The sequence below is a fragment of the Erigeron canadensis genome, chromosome 4 (assembly GCF_010389155.1).
Source record: "Erigeron canadensis isolate Cc75 chromosome 4, C_canadensis_v1, whole genome shotgun sequence".
Lineage (NCBI taxonomy): Eukaryota > Viridiplantae > Streptophyta > Magnoliopsida > Asterales > Asteraceae > Erigeron > Erigeron canadensis.
Genome location: NC_057764.1, coordinates 38646156 through 38662060, shown reverse-complemented (window position 1 = coordinate 38662060; position 15905 = coordinate 38646156). Strand labels below are relative to the sequence as shown.

The following is a 15905-nucleotide window of genomic DNA, read 5'->3' as shown; positions in this document are numbered from 1 at the left end:
TCATCCTTAATGACTCGCATTTTCAATTGCCAAAGCTCGTATCCTGTAAACCATGGGAATTGAAATTCCCATGGCTAAGGATGGTACTAAAACTGATCTGAGAGATATGATTTGACTATCGTGTAGCGTGATCAAAGAAATAATTTGAAAATGTTATCTATCTATTTATATATTTTAAAAAGTAAAACTATTAACATACTTTAAATTCAAAATGAGAGCTATGGAGAGAAAAGGAAGTATCAAGTATGCAACTGACTCGAAAAAGGTGGCACATATATTGACATTAACTAGCATCTGCCAATCTAATGCAATGTCAGATAATAAGAGTAGTTGTTTCTCTAATTTTTAGGCCTTGTGGTGTGGGAGCAAGGGGGACAAGGTTGATATGACACATTCGAACCAAAACTAGCTCCTTAATCTTAAAATGGCAGAGCCAGGTTTAAGTACTCTACTTATCAACAATTTTTGTTTAAGCTATAAAACTTTTTTCATTTTCACTTTTTCAGATTAATTAAGTTATATATAAGACCTGTATTGGCCCCACAAAGAAAACAATTGTTGACTAATTGAGAAGGTCGGTCATTCACCTCTACTTTTTAACCGGAATATCACAAAATACGATTTAAGGTGTTGTAATGTACAATAACAGGTTTGGTGGTGTGCAGCATAAAAATGGTTGTGTACAGATCACCACCCATTCCCAAACTAGCCTTTAGAGACTTTAGTTGCGCTAATTGGTTTTTTGGGAACTTGTATGCTTCTATAAAACATTTTGCCTGTGAGAAATTACGTACGTATATACTAGCTAGCTATTTACACTTTGATGCGCAATACTTTAGGTGCGTACAAGAGTAAATCGGGTGCATATATCAAAGTGTAGACCAAACCAAAGACTAATATATAACATGCATTGAAGAGTGAAACCTCATTCATTTCTTCTGGTATTATATAACATGCATTGAAGAGGGTGCATATATACTCTTATAACTTAATTAGTTGCATATATATCGATCTATTTGTTGAAACATGTACGTATGTAAGGCATAACAAAACATGTACGAATATATAAAACAAAAGTTGTACAACCTCAACTCGAAAGGGAGTTTAGTACCTGCGGATGACAGAATGAACTACAAAGACATCAAATCAACTCTATGTACGTACTTGTACACACACCTGCAGCTTTCCTATAGATATATCTAACGTAGTATCGATGTTCTATATGGAAATTAATTAAACAGCTAATGAAAATGTGGGCTCAAAGAAAATTGGATGTTTTATATACTCGTATTACCTAGCTAGGGGGGAAATGGAAGTGGCGGTGAAAAAGGACCAACTGGGTTACATGTCGGCATGCCAAAGTTTGTAACATATCTTAAAAATATGGTGAAATTAATTGGGGTGGTCAAGTCTATCTTTATGGGATGGGAAGCGTCAGATTTTGACCGCACACAATAGTTGACTCGTAAATCTCGACTCGACTCGAAATCTAATTTTTCAACTCGTGACTCGAATCGTAAGAGCCAGGATATTTGAAAATGTATATTTTTATAATTATTTACGAGTATTTATTGTAGACATATTGTAATGTATTAATATATTAAGCTAAAAATAGAAATACTATTAAAATCAAATTAAATTTAAAAGCATATAAAAGATTTATGTTTAAAAAAAATTAAAAAAATAAAAAGAATTTAAAAATTATTTTGTGACTCCTGACTCGGACCGATTCGCATCACAAAACACGAGTCATTGTTACGGATCTGGAGTAAAGCGAGTCATTCTATCGAGTAGTCTCGTTTTCCTTTTGTTTTGACTCGACTCGTGACTCGTGACTCGTACGAGTTTGACAACTATGCCGCACACCACTACTAATTTCATCATCATTAGTTTTTTGTCTACTGTTACAAAAACAAGTTCCTAAACTAATCAACCCGTACTATAGATTTAAAATCTATCATTTACCTTAATTATCCATTTTAAATTATATTTATATAACCAATAGAAAGAAAAAAAAACACTCATATGAGCCAAGTTTGATTTCTTTTTAAAGTGTAGAATGTAGATCACTCACAATAGGAAGTCTAGTTTAAGTTGTCTTAATCGGATCCGCACTAAAGAGTCCCTCACCCTTAATATCTTGTAAAAGGAAAATCCTCCAATTAAATTGTCTTTAATTGGGATAAAACCAAACCACCTTCGTAATTGCATACAATATCATTTTTTCCAGACACTGAGAATTTTGGGCTCTGGACTAATTAAGACCTTCTTGCCTGCTCATGAGCCAGGTCTGCGACCGATGCGTTTATAAGTTTGCTTTAAACAACTACTACTTATCCCAAAACATCTTAAATCAAGGAAAACTGAAAAATGAAACAAGCAGCCCACACAACATACAATATCACGACTAATGGTTCAGTAACATACAATAACACGACTCATGGTTCAGTACCATGTAACTCTAAACAAACCATTTTACACCAGTGGAATATAGGTAGATTGTTTGGTTGATGCAACCCCCTATATATATATATATCCATTTATTTATTCATTCGTTTTCAACCGTGTTGGCTCTTCATCAACGGGCCAGATATAGAACTCACCCCTCGAGCTCTAGTTTTGAAGTTAGCCATATGGAAACCTCATTCATTTCTTCTGGTATTACATTATGACCAAGCCTGGAACGTCAAGAAATAAATATTAAATCAACACATTCATTTTGCAACTTCTAAAACATCTGAACAACAAAGTTGAACAGAACACCAAATTACTAAATCCGAACAATTAAAAACCAATCTTTAAATACCTAACTTTATATATATATATATATATGTAGGCATGTAGCTAACCAAAGTATCATGTACACCATATTCATATTATAATATTTGGATGAAAGAAGTGTTGTATGATGAAGGATATCCCATACGAGTTGAAGGACTTGAACGTCAAGTCTTCGAAGCCAGCTAAAGTTAGTTTCTCTGCCGATCTCTCTCCATATCGAAAATTAACCACATCATCTCCTGCCATTATATTGTGAAAGAACTTTTATTGATGGTGATAATAAGATGTTGTATATCCTTCTGCTCATTTGCATTGTCATTACTACAAAATTGGATGCTACATAACAATTAGCCAAATACTATTTCAAAATTTTATACCTCTGCCATGACAGAGCAAAATGGGCAAGGCAGCACGACCTTCAACTTCATTGCCTTCAACCTCGTTACTTAGATCACTTGCATAGAAAACCCCCAGATTAAATAACATCGAGTTTGTCTAGAGTTGACAAGTGGAACCATTTACTTATACAAATGGGTGGACTCGGGTTGTGTTTCTGGTCAAATAGGACTAATAACTTTATTAGCTATAAGGTGAATGGGTCGAACGGTTTGAAAATCCTGCAAAGTCTACTTCTCTAACACATGCAACTTCCTAAAACATCTATATTCAAAGATTTAGAGTATTATTGCAACTATGTAGGCATATGTAATTATAAGAAAGTAAAAAAGGACAGGTACATGTCAAGCTGGCCCATACTAGAATACAGTATTTGCTAATATTGGTGTCAATGCTCAACCAGACGCAAAAAAACATTAAAATTTAATCTGGACCTAAATTGATGCGTTACCAAACCCACCCGACTTGACCAATTTGTCACCTCTAGGTATGTCAAGAAGAAGAAGAGTGGTTAAGGAGAGTGATCGAACTTTGCACACGGAAGCCAACCGCTAAGACCAACAACTGCATCCAAATGGGTAGGAGATCCAGTGTGGTTTTCCAATTTTCCACGGACAAAGCAACTTGCAGAGTATATTGCAGTTGCTGCACCCATGCTAAAGCCTCCTACACCAAGTTTGACTGCAACATCGAAGAATTTGACTTGTTAAACAAAACATAATTATGGATAGTAACATGCCAAAACGAGTAATATATACTATGAATCGGCTTTGGTTGGAACATCCTTAAAACACTTTTCTATTCATGTTTTACTCTAAAAATGACTACTGCATTTTACTAATTTCAATAGTTATAATTATTAGATGGGTTGGCCACCATGATGCCATTTGGGGGCCTGTGTCTTGAGGGACGCAGGTTCAATTCTTGCCAAAGGCAAGTTGAGAATGGGAGTTAACCATCGATGCAAAACTCAGCATGCGATTCGCAGGTAACAATGCGGTACATGGGATCAAGTGGTTCCCATCGATCTAGCAATAAGGCAAGAAGCCAAGAAATATCACACAAAAAAACACTAGAGGCAAAAAGAGAAGAAAAAAGATACTTACTTTCTTGAGGCTCAATGGAGAGCAAGCTCAAAACATATGCTGCAGAAGCATCCATTCCTTCTACATCTTGAGTTGCATCTTCAGACATTTCCACGACATCAAACCCTAACATCCATGACACCAAGTTCTGGTTATAAGCTAACAAGCAAGTTTTATTTAAGCAAAAAAGACACCTACAGCTTCAGAATGCTGTAAAAACAAAGATACTTCTTTTTTACCTTTGAAGTTGCACACAAGCTTACTTTGCAGGCTGTGAAGATGTCCGTCACCATTAGTAAATAATACTCCCTCTGTTTCAAGATAAATACAACGTTTGGTTCAGTGATAACCCCAGGTTTTTAAACCCGGGTATCGATTACCACTACGATTTTATTCTTTTTTATACATTTTACATTACTAAAGAAGTTTAGGTTATGCATGGGCATACCCTTTCTTCAATGTGGATGGTTTGATCTGAAAATTCAATTGAAGATTTGACTGGTAGTCAAATATCTAAAGTATCGCTTAGCGGACCTTAATCATATCTATCAGTATAAGTTTCACAAAATCAACTAATGGCAAAGTGGGTAATTTTGGATTGATCAGGGAAGAAAACGTTGCATCTATTTGGCATGGGTGAAGTACCAATGTTAAATGAAGAAACACTAATGTTTGGAAATTAAAGCATCTATTGTATAGCATACATGTAGTTGTTGGAAGTCCGCCAAATAGAGTAAACGGCCGAGCAGGAGAAGTAGGGAATATCCATTTGATCTGCAATGTATTGAACTAAGACATGACATGAAATTTATCTTACAAAGGAAGCATGGTTACTCAACGTTCAAGGAGACCACCAGTTCTCCTCAATTGATATTTAGTTTAAAAATCTATCATTTTTTTCTATCCATTCTTCATTTTGTGGGTTGTAGCTTTGTTTCTTACAGTATTATGTAATTAGGACTCACAATCCCACAGAACTAAAATGTTATATGACCACACGAATAATGGTCTAGCAATTTATGCGTACATTTGGAAGAGGAAGAGGCTCCAAGTGCTGCAACCAGCTGCATGTAAAAAGTAGATGAAAAAACAGAACATGGATCCCGATCACCTTTCTCTAATGATTTGCAGACAGACTAGAGATAATTATCTGGCATTAACAATTGAAGTAAACCTGTAAGCCAGAGTTACGGATAGTTACTTCAAATGCCATGAACAGCAATTCAAGTTAAAACTATGCATCTCGGGAAGATTTATACTCTTGCAAGTTTAAACGATGGCAGAGGGGTAAGGTAAGTGTAAAAATCACAATTCAACCTTCTAACTAGAGTCAGATTATGGTTTAAAACATCCCATCATTTTCCTACAAATTTTCAATTCTGCACTAAGGTACTCTTTTAGCCTATTTGTTGAATGGTATTTCCCCTGAATGATCTAAAAAAGAGGTCGCACATGATTGAAATTTATTATCAAACACAAGCTATTACTGTAATCAGGCTGCCCTTTAGAAAAAAAGTAAAGCATAACACGTACTTGAATTAGGTTATATAACAGAACGGACAGAACCAAATAAAGAAAGGGATATGTAAGCGGAACTGATATGTACACAATTTTGTGTCTATAACAACTCTGTCGTATGTAAATGATATTACCTTGAGCCATCATCACCAAGCCCATGCAGCCAGACAATAGTCGCCTGGTGCTTGCCTTTAGGTTCCACTACATACGTTGGCCCAAACTTACTTGCCCTGCTTGCTGTTAAATCAACACCTATTATTAATTCCAAGAAGACCATCAATAAGGTTGTTATTGCTTTATATAATTAAGCAAGCGGAAAATGCAAATGACTACTACGGTAAATAGTACTACGTACGTACGTACAAACTAACCAGAATCCAGAGGAGGCGGCTCAGTAAAACTCATGTTCAAAATGACAAAGATACAGCCAGTTACAGCGGCCACATAGAAGAAACCCTGCGATGAACAAAGCCCACATGTCGACCTCATCTATAATTAAAAGCATATGTCTATCATATGCATATGATCATCAAGAGCAAACAAATTATATATCCTGTGATTAAGGGTAAATAAACTGATCATAAATTAGTTAGAACTAATTGAAGTTCACATATATGGCTAAACATGATACTAGTATACCAAAAGTAGTAGTATTTTTCTGAAAAAACATGACATACACCTACGATCATGCACAACCTCACATTTACATGATTGCTACTATTTAATACAGTACGTACGTAGCTATCTTCTAACACTAATCACATGTAAATTTATTATAAGATCTAGCTAAACTAAAATAAAATTTCATGAACTGTAAATGATGAGTAAATATATACCTAGCTAGCTTGCAGATGATTGATAGATAGATAGATAATAAAAAGCTAAAGTATTATAGTAGAGTAGATGATATATATATATAGAGAGAGATAGAGAGACAGGGATAGGTTATGTTAGGATCACCTCGTATTTTAGAACATGTGTTTTTTTGTAAGTTAGACACCACCTCATCATCTACTACGATATACAAGAATTTGTTGTAAAAACACTAAGACTTTCCGGCAACGGGCCTACCAGAAAATCATGTGTGAGTTAACTTACACATGTGTAACTTCATATGATTTTCCGGTGATGCAGTGGCCGGAAAATCATGATGATAGTCGGAGATGATCATAATTGTGTGTAAATTACAAAAAACACATATCCTAAAATTGGTCCTAAAATAAGTTGCACCTAGAGAGACATCGATATATATAGTAATATAGTAATACTAATAAGTAATAAGTATAATCTTAATTTTCTCACAAGAAATTTTTTTCAAGTAGTCACGTAGTCAAATAAAGACTCGATCATCTTTTCTTTCTGATAATTAACTACTAAAAAGCCATATTTTTATTAACTATCGACCAATGGAATCGAATAAAGGAGACCGGCGGGTGGTATGTTTGAAGGTCGTTCAATTCGTCATTGCCTATGTGGCGAATAGTTGTGGTTTGCATGTCAATATATAGTGATGAACCTTTACGTACGTGTAAGTAAACCATGCCCTTTAGCCCATGTGGCCGGTGTCTAATTAATTAATTTAGTCTTCGTGGCTCTATGTAGTTGTGTCAAATCATCATGTATATATGACCAAATTAAAACTTGTGTTTTTGTTCCAACGTATATCCATCAAAATATGAATTGAAAGCGTTACAAGTTTATCTCGGAAATTATTAATTAGTAAGATATATGATAGGGGACAATACATACCTGGTATACAGGACGTACTAACCACGTAAGTCGACCCCTTCGGATGTGGAAACGTGATTCACTTAATACGACGCGCTAGCATTTAACTTTTAGTGAAATACAAACTTTTGTATAACTTCTCGTAATTGTTCGTACATCTTTTTCTTTCTTTTTTTTTATGAGCTTGCATTACAAGTACATTAAATAATTATTATACACTTAAAGATAAAGTTTAGGGAGTGGGTTTTGATATAAAAAACTATATTTTTTTATATAGGTTAAATACAACCCATAGTATTGTATTTATCTATTTCTTATTAATTAAGACAAAAAAAAAATCATTATTAGAATAAAAAGTTACAACGGTATGTAGTTCGTCAGAAGATACCAAATGTGTCCAGTTGACAAGTTAATGGTACATCTTAGAAACACACTATCATTGTATATATATATACTTGTGTTTCAACCATTGCATTCTACGGATATTACGAGAGATTAACATTGAGTTTTTTTTTAAAAGATAAAAAAAGAGAAGATTGGATAGGAAAATAAAAGAAAAAAAGCAAAAAGACATTCTCGAGTTACATGGAAAACTAATGAAAAGAAAAGAAAATACAAAGTTAACAGTGTTCTTGAGTTAAATAAAAAAGAAAAGAAATGGAAAAAAGTTATAACTTTATAATTATATCCTTTTCTTTATAGAGTTGTTATTAGTTGATAAGGATAAATTAGTAATTGTACACATATATATAAACTTTCCATCTCCCATTTTTAAGAAGAAAGTTTTCACATAAAAAAAGCCTCATTTTTCTTTTCTTTCCCTTTCTTTTCTTTAAAAAAAAATCAAGAATACAAAATAAAATATTTTTTTTATCCTATCTTTTCCTATACTTTAAAAAAACTTGAGAAAAAAAAGCCTAAAGGGTCAATCAAATAGTCTATTTTAAGTGGGCACATTACTATCGTTATCTTAATATATACTATAAAACAGTTGAACTAATGACTAATTAAACAATCACATCGTTCGATTTCATCAAATTGACTTTTGATTATGTCATCATTTAGATAAACTACAAATTAAAAATCCTAATAATCATTATCCAAATATATTATTATATTAATATTTATATTAATTTGTAGAAAAAGTCTCATTAATTTACACTTTTTTATTTTCCATCAATAATTTATACTTTTTAGCCCTGAATACTTACTTTATATTTATTTTTAGTCATCAACTTGAGAAATTTTTTTAAAATTTACCATCATTTAATTAAATAAAAAAAATTTAACATATGAAATATTTTCTAAAAAAAATATTTATTTGAAAACCTAATGACTTATTAACAAATATTAGAATAGTCCTATTTGTTATCAAAAAATATAAAAACAATCCTAATTGTTATCATATTATCATAGAACAAGTGATTGAAAATAAACATATGCGTGTTATGAGCGCGCATCATGATTAAATACATATACTAGAATGTCAAGTTCGGGATCACAAATATGTTTATATTTTAATTCTTAATTATTTTTCCAAATAATATCACATTATTAGTACATCTGTTTCAAAATATATTATAATGGATAAATTATTATATATAGCATGTGCCTTGTGAAATGACTACGGCAAACAATTCCATCAATATGTCTAGGCTAATAATGACAGTGAGGAATCCATAATTATTGTACTACAACTTGCAAAATATAACATTTAAAACCGTGTTTTTTAAAAATTGTAAGCTTTTATGACTTAAATGTATGAAGATCTAATATTGTTAATATCGTAAATCCCGTGTCCAATGTTGGACACAGGTCTAAAATCTAGTCTTTAATACTAAAATCACATATATAAATGTTTATGATAATTGATTTGTCTTCCTTTTCTTGTTGAAGAAGTATGATTATGCACAGATTATAATAATTTATAATCTAATATTTAATACTATCTTATAAAGCATTTTTCTTTTTTTTCAAATCTCAATTAAGTAATTGAACTACCTAAATTATCTCTTTTTTTTATTCACTAATATATACCTATAATACACTTAAATCTCAACCATTTATTTCTCTCTCTCTCTCTTCAAATATCAACCACTCATTTTTCCTCTCTCCTCCGTAATCATTTTATTCATCCAATTCATTAAAAAAAATTATCTCAAAAACCGTATATTAATAAATTATAAAAATTGTATGGGTGTTCTTAAAATTTCATGTTCTTTCATTAGAGATGTCATTCAATATATTTTCGACGAATTTTTAAATCCGATGACGGAGCACGTACGACTATGATATTTGGCTATCATACTCTATGACTTGATCTATGATCCCACCATCTCATCGCCGCACTGTGCGAGCACTATCGCTCGTAACTTTTAAATTGTTTATATCAAAGATATGAATCGACGCAACAATTCTTGTAATAGTAAGGGGGTGTTTGGTAAGAGGGAATTATAGAGAATGAAAATGTAATAGAGAATGAAAATAGTGAAAAAGAGAATTAGTATTTGGAAAGAGAATGGATTCCGTTGTTTGGTACCCATAGAGAATGAATATATATAAAAAAAATAAAAATTTAAATAATATTACATTTATTACATATAAAATCTTCAAAAAAAAACATTTTTTTTCCATTCTCACCATTCTCTACAATTTGTAGAGAATGGAATTGATTCCCCTTTCTCCTTTCTCATTCCCTTTATTCGTCGCAAACAAACAAGAGAAGTCTTTCCCAATCTCTTTCTCCCATTTTCATTCCATCATACCAAACACCCCTAAGATGCTATTTGACTAAACTATGATTGAAGTTGGTTTAGAATATCTCATGTAATAAACTCAATTATTTTATAAAAAAGTAAATGAATTTGAGTCGAGAATGAAAATTTGATTGGCTGACTAGAGTTAACTCTGATTTAATAATAGGTTACGAATTCGATTATCTGAAACGACACATCTCGTAATAAAAGGTTAGATCAACTGACTTGAGTTATCCCTGATTTTACTCAAGGTCATGAGTTATAGAATGACGTGTCCTGGGTTTTTTCCTTTAAAACACCTGTAATGGCTTAATTATGGTCTACATCTTGTAATTTAGAATACTGAAGTGTTCCCGATGTTGAATACCGATAGAATGTTAAAAAGAAAAAAATTGGATTAGAGTAGGTGACGTGGCAGGTGAGCCCACACCCGTTGTGCCCTAATTTCATTCATTCAAAGATGCATATTTTCTCAATATTCCCAATCGCTGTTTTCCCTCTCCGTCTCTCCATAATCCCCCGCTCAAAACACACACACGCACACCAACTAATCATAATGGGCACCACCGCCAACGGTACCACAGCCGCCGCCGATAAAGCCACATCCACCAGCAATGGCGGAGGCGTCCCCACGGTGGACAAAGGCGTAGATTTCGCCAATTATTTCTGTACATACGCCTTTCTTTATCACCAAAAGGAGATGCTTTCTGACCGTGTTCGTATGGACGCTTATTATAACTCTGTTTTCAAAAATAAACACCACTTCATTGGCAAAGTATGTACCTTTTTTCACCCCTTTTGTGTGTGTATATGTATATACACTCAGATATAATTACTTATAAGCTGTTTAATACTTTTTATTACGTCACGTATGCAATGGTATGTAAAGCTTCAGAATTTGACTAAGTTTTAAGCTCAAAAGCAAGTTTAAAGATTAAGGGGGTAATTGGGTAAGCTTCCTTTTACAGATTATTATTATGGGCTTTTGATGCTCTTAAAAACCAATTAGCTCAATATGTGGTTGTATCAAGAGGTGGTCTTTTGAGCTTAATTAAGCTAAAGTTAGCATCTTTTTACTAGATTTTTTAGAACATCATAAGCCATTGAATTGTTAAAATATTGGAGTTATACAAGGTAATATTTAAAACAGAATTTGTAAAAAGTTCAAAACTTTATGGGTGAATCTATATGGTTAGGTAGCAAGGTAAAATTTAGAATGCCAATGGATTTATATTGAGGGCAAATCACTAAGATGTGGAATCTATATGTGTTTCAGGTGTTGTATTATTGTAAAAAAGTTGGATGATGATAAATTGTAAATCTGTGCCGGGTTTTTGGAACTTGACCTAAGTTTGGGTGATTGTGTGGAACAGACTGTGTTTGATATAGGAACAGGGAGTGGCAATTTTACGCTCTATAGCAAGTATAAACTATAAAGATTAAGGGGTTTTTGGGATAAGCTTCTTTTTGCAGATTATTGTGGGCTTTTGGTATGATTAGAAACCAATAAGCTCAATATCTGGTGTTAAATGCGGTTGTTTGTTAGCTTAATTAAGCTAAAGTTAGCTCCTTTGTGCTTGCTTTTTGAGCTTACTGGTTTTTTAAGACACCATATGCCAATAAGCCATAACAAGAAGCTTGTACAAGCTTTAGAAAAAGGTCTGAAAATATGGATGAGTTTGTGTATTGAAAGGATATATTGGGTATCGATGTGATATCTAGAATGCCAATGCATTTGTGAAGGCAAATTACAGAAAACAGTATAGGTTAACTTTTTTCGATTTGGTGATCAGATTCAGAAGTATACTTTGCTTCATTTTGGCAATTGAAAGTATGTTTTTACGGTTAATTTTGGTTTGTTAAAATGTGTTTTGGCCTCTGTTTGGTATTTAAGTGCTTAACAGATTTATTTTGAACATCATAGAATCTCTTTGTGCAAATACTGGGTTCCAGCTTAAGCTGGGGTACTTATGCTTTAACTTCACACTAGCTTTGTTATTTTAGAAATTTAAAATAATGTGTTGATGTCAAAAACCAAATTCACTGAAGTGTGGAGTTGGAGTTTGTGTGTCTCAAGCTTTGCTTTATTGTAATGAAGTTGGATGGTGATAAATTGTAATATTGTGCTGGATTTTTGGGACTGGACCTAAATTGGGTGATCTTGTGGAACAGACTGTTTTGGATGTAGGAACAGGGAGTGGCATTTTAGCAATTTGGTCAGCTCAGGCTGGTGCAAAGAAAGTTTATGCCGTGGAAGCTACTAAGATGGCTGAGCATGCACGTGAGCTTGTTAAAGCAAATAATTTGGATGGTGTGGTTGAAGTGATTGAGGGGTCAATAGAAGATATAGTATTGCCCGAGAAAGGTTGGTATCAAATAATTTTTGGTAACTTCCTTTATGATATTTAAGCTGTATGTTGTTTTTTTAATTCTCATTATCTGAAACAAATGAACAGTTGATGTAATCATCTCTGAGTGGATGGGATACTTTCTTCTCCGTGAATCTATGTTTGATTCTGTAATATGTGCCCGTGACCGCTGGCTGAAACCAACTGGAGTTATGTGAGTAAATTTGTATAATATTATGTATTACTTTTTGCATCAGCCTACTCAAAAAAATGTTTATCTACTCGACATTAATTCTTTAGCTTATTCATGGATTTCTTCTTATTTGTAGGTATCCCAGTCATGCTCGGATGTGGTTGGCACCTATCAGATCAGGGTTAGCAGACCATAAAATGAGTGATTATGAAGGATGTATGGATGATTGGCATGGTTTTGTGCAGGAAACTAGAACATATTATGGTGTTGATATGAGTGTTTTGACCAAACCATTTTCTGGAGAGCAGAAAAAGTACTACTTGCAGGTTCAAACAATTAATATGTGTTCATTATTTTAACTTACACCAATATTAGAGGTGACAAAGAGATTAAGCTCTAATATTTCGTATAATGTAACTGTGTAGAATTCGGTGTGGAACAACCTGCATCCAAATCAAGTTGTAGGAACACCTGCTATCTTGAAGGAGATTGATTGTTTAACGGTTACTGTTGAAGACATCCTCAAAGTTGAAGCTAGTGTTTCATCAACAATCACCAAGGAGGACACAAGACTATGTGGGTTTGGTGGCTGGTTTGATGTCCATTTTAGTGTAAGTTGTTTTATTCCTGATACCTAACTAAAATGTTGAGGACCCATTAATATCTAAATGTGTCGATTTGGGTTATTTATTTGCATTTTAATGGTTAGATTGGTTACGCACAGATTTAACTAAAAGAAAGCATGTCAAATGGTTTGAGTTGATCTAATTCACGCTATTAAAAGATGTTGAATTTACCCTTACCAATGCGGTACATGGGATCTAGGGGTTCCTATCAATCTATCTACTTTTTTAAAGATGTTGAATTTATGGTAGCAGTACAGTTTTTCTAGTTATTGTTATGACATGTTGAGTATAAGATTGAAGATCGATACAACAGATGTGTTTGGCTTGGATTGACCCAGCCTATTTGTTCAAACACTTGTATACAGCTAGTTTTGATGTGTACCCAGCCATTTGGCCACCTCTACTAAACTGCATGTGTGTGTCTTGTTTTATAATTGTATAGGGAAGGAAGGAGGATCCTGCTGAGTGCGAGGTCGAGTTGACTACAGCTCCTAGCATAGATGATGGCACACATTGGGGCCAACAGGTTAGTAACAAGAACTATTAAACTTCCATAAATATAGGTGTGGTTTTATAAACCAATCTCATCAAAAAATTAACAAATGGAATTTGATTTAATAAAAAAAGGTTAATTAAAAGGCAGGATGATTGCAGTTTTATGGGATATAGAGTGGACCTTATTTACACATGTTATGTACCCTAATAAATTGCATCTTTTCTTATCAAAGTTGTACCTCATTTGGTTTTTAATAGTTGTTTCTTTGGTTTTTAATATTTGTTTCTATGCGCTATGTGCAGGTCTTTCTCTTGCATCCTCCTGTCCGCGTCAATGAAAGCGACGAGATCCTTCTTAAGTTTTCAATGAGCCGCTCGGAGGAAAATCACCGTTTGATGAATGTTGATCTTGGGTACCAAATTAAGTTGTCGTCTGGCAAGATGCTTCCACCGAGCATAAACAAGTTCTATATAGAATGAGGCCAAACAAACGCACTATTATTAATTTGTCGAAGGTACGTTATGAGAGTATATCAAACCAGAACGGAATTTTTTTCACGTTTTTGTCATTGTGTTGTTAGCTTTTTGTGTAATTTATGTTGTACGGTATCTGGTTTATTCTTGATCATTTACTTTATGTAAAACCCAGTTTTAAACCTTAAATTAGAAGAAGATTTACAGAACTCTCTGCTTCTTTGTTTACATCCTTCCAGTATAAGTTATCGGGCTGTGCCGGTTGTCTGGGTTATGCATGACTGGTCATGATTTGCTTTCAACCAATATACTTAACTTAGTCCTACAAAATAATTGAAGTGTTTTAGCGACATGCATGCATATGCCTTTAATTAGATTTGAAGCTGCTTGAACATGGCTGCATTTTCCACTTTTTCCTCTAGTTTCCAAGTCAACTCCCCCTAACCTCTCTCCCCACTCTTTAGGCTGAAGCAAAGGTGAATCTATGCTAAATAAAAACAACTCAACTATAAATTCCTTTAGCATCCATTGTACCTTAAGTTTGGTTCCTATCATCTTCTAGAAAATGCATAGATCATCATCGGCCACCATGTTCCGCTCAGACGAGTATTTCCTCAACCTGTCACCACCATGGAAGTCTTCCCAACCACAAGATGATGAGCTGCCCGTGTACAATCCAATCTCTTCAGACGGTACGAAGAAAGAACATTACAAGTCGCCAAGGGAGAAAGCTATTCACGTCATACCCGCTATTTTGTTTCTTTCTGGTTTCATTCTTTGGCTCTTTTCTCATCCAATTGGCAACTTGAAAGAAAGTAGTAGCACTATGTAACGTGGTTCCTGTACTTTGCATATCTTATGAACCATTCGAGGTCACAAATCGAAAATTGAAAGAAATCCTTTTTAGTCAACCACATTACTTGTACCTTACTAGTGTATGATACCGAACTTTTCTAGTGAATTCTTATCCATTTCGTGACCTGGTAAGAGTTTTTCTCTATTCTGATTTATCACAATTTAGCATTTTCGCCCCGGTTATGTATTACTATAACTAATGTCTGCTTTGAGACTAAACCAATTTTAGGATTTGTGATGTGACCTCAAAGAGCTAATAATCGGTTTAACAAGTCTTACTTGGCAGGTTACATTTTAATGATGTCCTTATGATTATAATAATCGATTATTTTCGTTCATATAAGTTTTATCAACTACTATAGTATAAACAAAGTTATTTACGGTCAAAGTTAGTCAACGTGACATTTAAATTGGGACGGAGGGAGTAAATAAAATAAGGGTCGAGGCCTTAAAGGGCATTTTACTCTTGAATTTTTTTAAAAAAACTTCCGTGAAAGTAGTACCTTTGAGTAATAAATCAAATGACGCAACATTAAAAAACTAAAATGACAATGTTGTATCGTTAGATGTCAAAATAAGTGCCTTAAGACTATTAATACAAATAAAAATTGTATTCAAAGAAAAGAGGAGGGTAACTGAAGATGTTATTG

General features: G+C 33.6%; 2 protein-coding genes across 2 annotated transcripts; one reads left to right on the top strand and one right to left on the bottom strand.

Moving 5' to 3' along the window:
- Nucleotides 1-2417: 2417 nt before the first annotated feature.
- LOC122597568 (acyl-protein thioesterase 2-like) lies at nucleotides 2418-6269 on the bottom strand. Its single transcript, XM_043770145.1, has 9 exons — nucleotides 6152-6269; nucleotides 5915-6032; nucleotides 5290-5326; nucleotides 4967-5036; nucleotides 4284-4388; nucleotides 3708-3858; nucleotides 3159-3235; nucleotides 2927-3020; nucleotides 2418-2678 (listed from the first exon to the last, which is right to left on the bottom strand). The coding sequence occupies exons 1-9, from the start codon at nucleotides 6267-6269 to the stop codon at nucleotides 2600-2602; spliced, it is 849 nt and encodes a 282-aa protein (XP_043626080.1). The 3' UTR covers nucleotides 2418-2599.
- Nucleotides 6270-10737: 4468 nt separating this feature from the next.
- On the top strand, nucleotides 10738-14609 carry LOC122595721 (protein arginine N-methyltransferase PRMT10). Its single transcript, XM_043768150.1, has 7 exons — nucleotides 10738-11039; nucleotides 12437-12629; nucleotides 12721-12826; nucleotides 12942-13131; nucleotides 13231-13416; nucleotides 13874-13957; nucleotides 14230-14609. The coding sequence occupies exons 1-7, from the start codon at nucleotides 10821-10823 to the stop codon at nucleotides 14404-14406; spliced, it is 1155 nt and encodes a 384-aa protein (XP_043624085.1). The 5' UTR covers nucleotides 10738-10820; the 3' UTR covers nucleotides 14407-14609.
- Nucleotides 14610-15905: the final 1296 nt, after the last annotated feature.

What these genes read in the sequence shown, in the direction of transcription:
- LOC122597568 (XM_043770145.1), bottom strand. Translation starts at nt 6,269, where the DNA reads ATGAGGTCGACATGTGGGCTTTGTTCATCGCAGGGTTTCTTCTATGTG. An exon ending in GCCGCCTCCTCTGGATTCTG is followed by an intron (nt 6,033 to 6,151) that starts GTTAGTTTGTAC and finishes AATTAATAATAG; the next exon opens with GTGTTGATTTAACAGCAAGC. An exon ending in CTCCATTGAGCCTCAAGAAA is followed by an intron (nt 3,859 to 4,283) that starts GTAAGTATCTTT and finishes TCGATGTTGCAG; the next exon opens with TCAAACTTGGTGTAGGAGGC.
- LOC122595721 (XM_043768150.1), top strand. Translation starts at nt 10,821, where the DNA reads ATGGGCACCACCGCCAACGGTACCACAGCCGCCGCCGATAAAGCCACA. An exon ending in TATAGTATTGCCCGAGAAAG is followed by an intron (nt 12,630 to 12,720) that starts GTTGGTATCAAA and finishes ACAAATGAACAG; the next exon opens with TTGATGTAATCATCTCTGAG. An exon ending in GGTTTGATGTCCATTTTAGT is followed by an intron (nt 13,417 to 13,873) that starts GTAAGTTGTTTT and finishes ATAATTGTATAG; the next exon opens with GGAAGGAAGGAGGATCCTGC.